Consider the following 10449-nt stretch of genomic DNA (forward strand, 5'->3'; position numbering starts at 1 on the left):
GGGGGTAAGCGTTACGCCACCAATGCCACCCGCGCTTGTCGGCCTAGAACAAGTTTGAAGGTTTGTTCCCTTGCCGCACCACCTTGCCGTTAGCACTCTAGTACTCTTTCGATAATGAGCGAAAGGATTCTGACCTTAAAGTCCAAGTTCTGACAAGCTGCAAGAGACTACAGTTTCTTGCTGGCTGGGGCAAGTCGATTAATTTCACTACAGCCCGAGTAATTCAAACGTCCCGCACTCCGGCCGAGACATGAGAGCCAGAACACAAACACGAAAACCTGGAACTGCTGCTCGACTGTGATGTAACTGTGGAGACCGCAACGCAATATATTTATTAAAATAGTGATGCGAAAATATATAAAATCGGGATTACAAAAATAAGTCCGTACTAACATGGGAATTTTTTTTAAACAAAAATAATTTTTGTCTTTATCGAACTCAGTGATTGTGACTCGTTACGATTTCCGCGCCGTCGGGTTGGTACTTCCGCAGCACGGGTGCGGGTGACGTGGATTTGGTGATGAGATTATGTTGTGACACAACCCTTAATTCACGTTTCCAGCGAATTTTGTCCCTTCATTTAATTTTCCGGCCGCTCCGTTAAATTTCTTCAAGATTCGGGCTATACGTGAGTTTTCTTTCGTAGTTCTGCGTTTTTTAGTTTCTGTGAAATCCAACTTCGAAGTCCTGTGCAGACGGCTGTCAAAGCTTGTCACTGACAACAATTAGTCAAAACATAAAGTTTTTAATGTGATTTGATTAATGTTGTCCTTCTAAGTGAAGTAAAATACACGTGCTGGTTTTAAAAGTTCTGTTCTGTAATGCATTACAGTTATAATTTGACTGATTGCGAGGCTAAGTGCCCAACCCTTTAAACTTTCATATTTTGTTTTTGACATTTTTCTTTTAAGAGCTTCTCTTCAATTTTTTACAATTTATTTTACAAATAAATTTGAGATTTTTACCTATTGATCTAATATGGTATAATATATATCAAAGTTTTATTGTTTTGACTATGATCTACTTAACCTCTGAACCGTATGGTTGATTAGTTTAAACTTGTCATGCACCAAAGAGGCTTTCTTCGTGAAATCTATTGTGTTGTAGCATTCCTTTAAAACTTTGTTTATTGTACAAAGATTTATGTATGTCATTACTTGCCGACAATTATTTTTCTAATCTGGCTTCTATTTTGAATTGTAGGATGGCAACTTATGAAGAGTTTATTCAACAAAATGAAGAACGTGATGGGACACGATTTACCTGGAATGTATGGCCATCAAGTAGGGTGGAAGCAACCCGGCTTGTTGTTCCTCTTGGATGTCTCTACCAACCCTTAAGAGAACGCCCAGACCTTCCTCCAATCCAATATGATCCTGTTCTCTGCACACGTACTACTTGTCGAGCTATACTGAATCCTATTTGCCAAGTCGATTATCGGGCAAAGTTGTGGATTTGCAACTTTTGCTTCCAGAGAAATCCATTTCCTCCACAGTATGGTGCCATCTCAGAGCAGCATCAACCTGCAGAACTCATTCCAATGTTTTCAACAATTGAGTACACAATCACGAGAGCTCAGTCCTTACCCCCAATATTTCTATTAGTTGTGGATACCTGTGTTGATGATGAAGAGTTAGGTGCACTCAAGGACTCATTACAAATGTCTCTTTCGCTGGTTCCACCTAATGCATTAATAGGCTTAATAACATTTGGAAAAATGGTGCAAGTTCATGAACTTGGGTGTGAAGGCTGCTCAAAAAGCTATGTTTTCCGTGGTACCAAAGACCTCACAGCAAAACAAATCCAGGACATGCTGGGTATAGGTAAATATACTGGACCTCAACAACAACAGCAGCAGCAGCAACAGCAGCAAAGAGTCCCAGGTTCACAACCTCTGCCTGCCAATCGGTTTGTTTCACCTTTCCACATGTCTCATACTCAATCACAGTTGGTGTCCAGATGTTAAACTTGATTTGATCTTCAAATAGGTTCCTTCAACCAGTTCATAAATGTGATATGAGTCTCACTGACTTACTGGGAGAACTACAGCGAGATCCTTGGCCAGTTGCTCCTGGAAAACGTCCTTTAAGATCCACTGGAGTTGCTCTCTCTATTGCTGTTGGTTTATTAGAGGTAGGTAGCAATTATTGAACTTTACTTGTCATAAATAGCATTAGTTTTACAGTTTTATGAGAAGCCATGTTTTTGTCAGGCAACTTTATGGCTGGGTCCTCATTTCAAAGATGCACCTGCCAGGGTAATATGTGTGATTGGTTGCTTGAAATAACTGTGCTTGCTGACTCCAACACTTATATTTACTCTATTCAGTCTCCATAATATGTATTTGTAAAGTTACAATTTCCTGGTTTACTGAGGACTGTCAAAAATTATGCATGTTCTAATAACTTTTAAACTTTTAAAAATCCCCTTTTATGTGGGTTTTGAAGCAAAATCCCATGAAAGGGATACAATGTTTGATGTTTTATCAGACCTTCAAAAATTGAGATGCAGCACACTACTCTAATGAGACATTATTTTTTCAGTGCATGTATCCCAACACAGGAGGCCGTATCATGATGTTTGTTGGAGGAGCCTGCTCTCAGGGCCCAGGACAAGTTGTAAATGACGATCTTCGTGAACCCATTCGGTCTCATCATGATATCCATAAAGACGCTGCCAAGTACATGAAAAAGGCAATTAAACATTATGAAGGTCTAGCTGTTCGTTCTGCTAACAATGGTCATGCCATTGACATATACTCATGTGCATTAGACCAGACAGGATTATTGGAAATGAAACAGTGCTGCAACTCTACTGGGTATGTGAACACATTTTACATAGTTTACTTATTTCAAAATTGCAAAACTCAGCTATATTCTCTGTATTTTGCATCAGAGGCCATATGGTGATGGGTGATTCATTCAATTCATCCCTCTTCAAGCAAACATTCCAGAGAGTGTTTGTACGTGACCAGAAACAAGAATTGAAAATGGCCTTCAATGGCACTCTTGAAATCAAGTGTTCAAGAGAGTTGAAAGGTTAATACTTAAACAATGTGACATTATTTATATTTATCTACCATTCTTTTAACATTCTGGTTGATGTTGCAGTTTCGGGAGCTATAGGATCATGTGTTCCCTTGAATGTTAAAGGACCATGTGTTTCTGAAACAGAAGTTGGAATGGGTGGTACTTGTCAGTGGAAATTCTGCACTTTCAGTCCAAGTAGTACTTGTGCTTTCTTCTTTGAAGTTGTTAACCAGGTATTTCATTTATCTGTCTGCTCCATTTGGTTCACAAGTTTGGAAATCTATGAGCCCTATCTTACATTTCATTTCATTCTTACAGCATGCTGCTCCTATTCCTCAAGGTGGCAGAGGCTGCATCCAGTTCATCACTCAGTACCAACACTCAAGTGGGCAAAGACGTATCCGAGTAACAACAATTGCTCGCAAGTAAGTGTTTCCGAATATATTTCCAAAGCTAAATATTTAATTTTTGATTTATTTTTCTGGACGAAAATTTTTTAATCTAATCTATGGTTTTTCAGTTGGGCTGATGCGTCTGCCAACTTGCATCACATTAGTGCTGGTTTCGATCAGGAGGCTGCAGCTGTTTTGATGTCTCGCATGGTAGTTTATCGTGCTGAGACTGATGATGGTCCTGACGTTCTAAGATGGGTTGATCGAATGCTCATCAGACTGGTTAGTCTCAAGTAACTCCTCTAATTGTGTTATGATTTAGAAAAAACAGAAAATTGGCAACTGGAATTTTGTTCTGTTTTTGTACAGTGCCAGAAGTTTGGAGAATACAACAAGGATGACCCAAATAGTTTCCGTCTCTCCGAGAACTTCAGCCTATATCCACAGTTTATGTACCATTTGCGTCGGTCACAATTTCTTCAAGTCTTTAATAACAGTCCAGATGAAACATCCTTCTACAGGTAAATAAATTATGGTTCACTGTGTAAGTACCTTTAGTAGCAAATTATCACTCTTATTTTTCACGTTTGATTCCAGGCATATGCTGATGAGAGAAGACTTGACACAGTCTCTAATCATGATCCAGCCTATCCTGTATAGCTACAGCTTCAATGGTCCTCCTGAACCAGTACTTCTGGATACAAGCAGTATTCAACCAGATAGAATTTTACTCATGGATACATTTTTCCAAATCCTTATTTTCCATGGTGAAGTAAGTTTCTATCTATGGTAACATTTGCTGCCAGCTAATACACTCTTCTGTATTCTCTTCCATAACCTAAATTTTATATGTTTAAAAATTACAGACAATTGCTCAGTGGCGCTCCCAAGGCTATCAGGATTTGCCAGAGTATGAAAACTTCCGTCAACTACTTCAAGCACCTGTTGATGATGCTCAGGAGATTCTGCAGACTCGCTTCCCTATGCCTCGCTATATTGACACAGAACAAGGAGGCTCACAGGTATGGAAATATTTGCTATGAATTATTTTGTTGTTAGATTATTCACTGCCCCATGATGTTCACTGAAATTTTGTTGACAGGCTCGGTTTTTGCTGTCTAAAGTCAATCCATCTCAAACACACAATAATATGTATGCTTATGGAGGGGTAAGTGTTAACCTAATCTCATGTCTTATAGAATTTATTTGACTTCTTTTGTAGTTAACTGTTAGCTATCACATACATGTGTAGTTTTTGTGAAATGTTGCATGGATGTATTTGCTTAGTTTAAAAGGATTGACTGGTATGTATTTCATTAGAAATTGTTCCCCCTTAAATATTTCATCAATTTCTTCTTTGTTTTGACAGATGGTGCCTGCAAGCTCTGGGGTACTATTTTATTTTATTTTGTTTGAATGCGTGATTGGGTACCTGGGTTGTTTTCTCTTAAATTGCACATCCTGTATCATACATAATAGCTGTCTCTTTCTTAATTTTCCTTCAAAGCATACCATAATTATTCGATTCTAATCCACACACAAAATTTTACTTGGGAGTCACAGGAAAGATTTCCATATGACCCCTGCAAATCGGGTACGCGACCGCACCCCGACTTTTGGGTTAGAGAATCGAATAAATAAGGTATTTCAAAGTACAGTCTTGGGTTTCTGGGTCCTCGATTTTGGAAATGTTTTGGGGATATTTGGTGAGAAGAACTGGCACAATAATTTTTACAGGCACTTAAAGTCTCTTCTTTGTTGGGGATTTTGTCTTATTTGGTTTGAAGCTACAAGTTGAGTCACAAAAAAATCTGTAATTTTCAATTGGTGCTCTCCTATTAACTGTCTACATTTTCAGTGGTGGTAGCTTTTAAAAAATGTTCAAATTAATTGTGATTGAATATTAAAATTAACATATAGTTATAGTATTAAGGGGTCGTCCACATATTACGTCACGCTATTTTTGGCAGTTTTTGACCCCCCTCCCCCCTCCCCACACGTCACGCGGTTAACCTAATCTTCCAATGCTTTTGGTATAGGAGGACCGTCACGCTAGCGTAGACCTCCCCCCTCCCCCCCAAACGCGTGACTTAATATGTGGACGACCCTTAAAATGCCCTGTAATACCTACAGCATGCTTCTGTTTAGTCTAAAAGTTGTGGTAGAACATTTCCTTCAGACATACATTAATTATAACCATAATAATCTGTAATTTTCTTGCTCTTTTTTACAAGTAGGCCTAATTGAAGTAGGATAATCTTTTTGCAGCTGCAGTTTCCAGGGATAAGGATGGAGTCTTCTTTGTGAATTGTTTTATGCTTCTGTCCTTGCATCTTGTGCATACTTTCCTCTGGGATCTCATGTTATGGCAATTGCTTGCATGTGTTGCATGGATACTCATTCCATTCAACTTTCAAACCATTTACCTTGATGTTCTTGTCTATTGTGTGTTGCAGGAAAGTGGTGCCCCTGTCCTCACAGATGATGTCAGCCTTCAGGTCTTTATGGAGCATCTCAAGAAACTTGCTGTATCATCTACTGCTTAGTGGTGAGCTAAATGGCACACGCTTGCGTAATGTGTATTTAGTTTCATTTGGCAAATTTTATAATTTTGTTGTCTTGTTAAACTTTCAACTTTTAAGGGAAGGGAATTTAAATGTTAAAGAATTTTTGTAAAAGATTTCTGTGTTTGATATCAAGTGAAATGAACTATTGTACAAATGTAAAGGGTGTTGTCATCCTCTGAAGCATTTAATTTCTAAATAATTTATTATCAAATATGTGAATAAATCAGTGTGAATCTTAGTATTTGGCACAAGATTTTAAGTATTTTTACTTAGCATATTTAGCCTCAGATTTTATTAGAAAACAATAAAACACATTTTATGAAAACTTTGATTTAAATAACACACCATCAACAGAGTATTTTGACAGACATGAGACAAAATAGTTCAGGCTTTATAAGGTACATTCATTTGATTTAGGCTTAAATTGATCTATCTTTCTAAATATTGTTCAACATATATCAGGGTGTCCACTCACCGGGAAATTCCGGGAAATCGGGAATTAGCCGGGAATTTTGTGACGCCGGGAAAAATCGGGAATTAGCCGGGAAAATGCCATGGGCACCGGGAAAATTGTAATTTTCTTGCAGAAAATTGTAATTTTCTTGCAGAAAATTGTAATTTTCTTGCAGAAAATTGTAATTTTCTTGCAAGCGTAGCGCCGCCGTGACAATGACTAAATCCCATCGTTCATATAAAATGTTTTTTTATTTCATTTTTTAAAAATTCGATTACATTACTCTGAACACCCTATTTTAAGCGTCTCAGTATTTTTGCACTATTGCTATACTTACCGAAAAATTGGCATGAAAAGTCGTTTTTGGGACCGGGAAAAACCGGAAATTAGCCGGGAATTCCAAAGGGCACCGGGAAGTGGACACCCTGATATATCCACATATCATATCTATCCAGGGTCCATACCGGTCAGGGAAATCAGGGAAAAGTCAGGGAAAACGATATTGTACTGGAAATCAGGTAAAAGTCAGGGAAATCTGATAAAAAGTCAGGGAAAAATTAAGAAATATGCTAGTTTGGGTGAAAATCATGGCATTGTGAACGCATGGGCCAATTTTAGCCATGACGCCTTGGTAAGAATGATTATTATCTTTCTTGACTTATCTTATAAAGCATTATTTCATTTTTCTGCGAAATAATAGTTTGTTTTCGCCTAAATTTTACAAAATTGGCATTCTCTCTCAATTAAAAAATGTCAGGGAAAAACGGTTTTTTCGAATGGAAATCGGGGAAAACTCAGGGAAAATGAAACTACAGATCCGGTTTGAACCCTGTCATCATATCAACCTCATCTTGAAAACTTTTAAAGAGGAGCTGAAGCAAGAGCAGATTATAATGATTGTTCACCTTTGTCGGTTAGCCTGACCTCCTTGGACCAAGTTCTTTTCAATTTAAACATGATTCGGTCGCTCGGCTGCTCACCAATCGAGAAACAACATTTCGCTCAAGCTGATCGTCGACCATTCGTGAGAACTGTTTCATCACAGTCCGCCGCCTGTGAGACAAGTGCTCCTCGGGCTGTTGGGACATTTCCTTGTGTGCTTTAAGCGCTTCCCTCGTCTCAGCTTTAGAAAACTTTTCGCTATCTTGAGGCTCAATCATGTCTGCACAGTTGGCCCCAGTTGACCCCTTTGTCCCGCTGCTTGCCCTGCTTCGCTCCTCGGCTGAATCACCAGTTGAAACTCCCACTGGTATAAAAAATAGGAAGTGTAATCTTCCAGTTAGGTTCTTGCCTTGCCTCCCTCCCAGGCCCCCCAGCCCCCCTTTCCCATCCTCGCCTTTCTTGCCGTCTTCCGCTCGGTAGCGGACGTGCAATGAAGAGTCATCCCCAGGTAAAAGTGTCACCACTTCTCCTGCGAGACCCCCACAGCCTCCTTTCCCACCATGCCCACCATCGCCCCCTTGCTGGCCCGGCAACCCGTAGAAGGTTCTACAACGCTGATTGTAGAAGATAGTAGAGATCACCGAAGGGTCACTCAACCTAGACTGCCTACTCTCACTAAAGTAGGCAGGCCATGCATCTGCCCCATCCGCCCCAGTTGCGCCGGCTGTCCCGTTCCCACCGTCAGCCCCTCTGCCGCCACATGCAGAGATCAATAGACGCTGGCCGTTGATGAGCTCGGCGCACGCCCCCAGGAAGGCGCCGGCGGAGCCCCCCGGCTCGCCCGGGGCGCCGTCAGAGCCGCGGTCACCCGGTTCCCGCATAATAAACGACCTGCGCGAGAAGTGGTTCCATCTCAGGGTGATATCTGCAGGACTGCCGTCTAGTTCGAACTTGCACTCCTTAGTGACCTCCCACCGGGGGGCCAGCATGACCATCCGGAGGCGCTTGCCCGTCGCCACCACGTCGCAGTCGACGAAGACTGTGTCCCCCGCGAGTATCGTGATCTGGCCGCTCTTGAACTTGTTTAGGACTTGGGGCAGCACTGCACTCAGCACGATACACATGCCCTCGATGCGGATCTCCGCGGCGCCGACGCGGCGCACGCTCGGCCTGTGCTGCAGGGCCTCGGCGAGCAGCGCGTTGGTCCGCTTGAGCATCGCAGGCTCCCACTCCACCTCGTCCAGCCCCGGCGCCACCCGCAGGCCCTGCTCCCGTAGCACGCTTACGAAGTTTCGCACGTTGGAAGCGGTCACCCTTATGTGGCTCGCCGCCCCGGCCGCCCCCGCTCTATCGTTGGCTTGCTCGCCGCACCGCCCCTCGCGCTCACCCCGCCCCCAGGAGACCACGTTTCTCACATCGAAGTCAGACTGGCGGGACTGCACGTCGTACGACCATACCAAGTCACTAAGCTGCTCGTGGAAGTCGAAGAAGTGCTCCCAGCCTTCGAGGAAGGCGCGAATGGCCTGCTTGTGCTTGACCACCAGTAGCTCCACTTCGGAGACTACATCCCCATCGACCACCCGCTGCAAACGCTTCAGCTCGTCTATGTGCTTGGTGACGCTCTGCACGAGTTGTGCGAGGTTGACGTTGCTGAAGCATGTCTCGCACGGGATTCCGGGTGTTTGCTGCAGGCATTGCATATGCTCCTTCAACAAGGTCTTGGCCGACTCCACGTCCCTGTCTTGGAGCAGGGACACGTAGTGCTCCTTCAGGGCCTGCACCGCGATGACCATGAGCCGTGGGATGGACTCACAGAGACTCTGAAGGAAGGGAAGACATTGTGTCAAGAACACTTTAATACTAAAACTACAGAAAAACGCTATCGTTTCGCACTGACCTGCACTTTCCGCGAGACTTCCATGCCAGCGGACAGCGACAGCGGGTAGCCCAGGTCTTCCCTGTCGATCGCCACCCATTGCAGCTGCTCACGCAGCAGCACTAGCACGCCCTTCTTGCTGTCCTGCAGCAGCTCGCATTCCTCCACAGAAACGGCCTCGTCCGGGCAACGCAGCAAGGCCAGCCTGTCGTCCTCCAGCAGGTCAGAAACGAACTGCTCTACACGCTCGGAGGTCACCTGCCCCGGCGTCAGGCCGCCCGGCGTTAGGCCGCCCCGTAGCACTCTCAACACCTCGTAGAGGAAGCTCCTCGTCTCCTGCTTGAATTCTTCGTCCTGCTTTAACACGTAGTGCCACTTGCCCTTGTCGTCGCGCACCTTCCGTGTCGTGGCGGGCACTTTGTTGACAACCAGACACACGGACGCGCGGTACTTGTCTAGGTGTTTGAGCAGGCCGACGGCGTACTCGACCAGGCTGACGAAGGAGTCGACGCACGTGCCTGCCATGACTGACGCGTGTTCCACGACGAGGACCACTTTAAGCGCGGCTGCCTCCAGGGCGACCTGCCGCACTTGCTCTAGTTGACGGACCTCAGCGTTCCAGCCCCTCGTGTCGCCAAAACCTGGGCAGTCGCAAAGCACTACGGCAGGACCGTGTGTGTCCCCCTCCCAGCCGGAAGGACAGGGGATGAGCGTGGGCTGCAGGGTGGTGGAGGTGCCGTCCTGGCCGATGGCACCCACATCGTCCTCGATGAGGAACTGACCAGACCGCTCCTTAATGCGCAGGCTGGCCTCCCCCGCGCCCCCTGCCACCAGTTTGCATAGCGTGGTCTTACCCGCAACCGTCTTGCCGAGGAAGAGGATGCGATACTCGTTTGTGATTGGAAGGTGATCACAAGGTAAGTCCTGTGGACAAAATTTGTCTGTAAGGATTTCAGGTATGTCATATTAATTTGAGAAACATAAGCAACAAATTTATAATATGATGTAACAGTTAAAGAAATTAGGGGAAGTTTTAAGGATAATAGAGGTCAGGTCTGACACAGAGGCAATGATACGTAATTTACCCTCGGTATATTAACTGTAAAACATTCTTTGTCACGATGACGACCATGTCTAATTTTTAGTACAGGGATGTCGTCATGGATTTTTTCGTCATATGACATTGTAAAATGGACTTTGACCATCAAATCGTGACATATTATTTTTTTAAATCAAATAAATGTACAAT

The 10449-nt window shown here is 43.6% G+C and overlaps 2 protein-coding genes across 4 annotated transcripts in view; both read left to right on the top strand.

Annotated features, from left to right (window-relative positions):
• LOC113203087 (gamma-tubulin complex component 2-like) overlaps positions 1–10449 on the top strand; it is a 35564-nt gene that overhangs the window by 3645 nt on the left and 21470 nt on the right. The window lies entirely within an intron of this gene.
• LOC113203089 (protein transport protein Sec23A) lies at positions 460–6100 on the top strand. Of its 2 annotated transcripts, XM_026417580.2 has the most exons (14): positions 460–628; positions 1204–1908; positions 1989–2133; positions 2544–2818; positions 2896–3038; positions 3111–3262; positions 3348–3454; positions 3550–3703; positions 3791–3942; positions 4019–4193; positions 4288–4443; positions 4524–4589; positions 4791–4811; positions 5878–6100. In XM_026417580.2, the coding sequence occupies exons 2-14, from the start codon at positions 1205–1207 to the stop codon at positions 5965–5967; spliced, it is 2340 nt and encodes a 779-aa protein (XP_026273365.1). In that variant the 5' UTR covers positions 460–628; position 1204; the 3' UTR covers positions 5968–6100. The 2 variants fall into 2 exon arrangements, with proteins under 2 accessions (XP_026273365.1, XP_052126078.1); XM_052270118.1 differs by lacking the exon at positions 4791–4811.

The sequence above is a fragment of the Frankliniella occidentalis genome, unplaced genomic scaffold (assembly GCF_000697945.3).
Source record: "Frankliniella occidentalis isolate FOCC.00 unplaced genomic scaffold, Focc_3.1 Scaffold111, whole genome shotgun sequence".
Lineage (NCBI taxonomy): Eukaryota > Metazoa > Arthropoda > Insecta > Thysanoptera > Thripidae > Frankliniella > Frankliniella occidentalis.

Bases quoted from the DNA above. Each gene is read 5' to 3' on its own strand.
- LOC113203089 (XM_026417580.2), top strand. From the start codon at position 1,205: ATGGCAACTTATGAAGAGTTTATTCAACAAAATGAAGAACGTGATGGG. The intron at 2,819-2,895 runs GTATGTGAACAC...ATTTTGCATCAG, and splicing joins CAGTGCTGCAACTCTACTGG to AGGCCATATGGTGATGGGTG. The intron at 3,263-3,347 runs GTATTTCATTTA...TCATTCTTACAG, and splicing joins TCTTTGAAGTTGTTAACCAG to CATGCTGCTCCTATTCCTCA.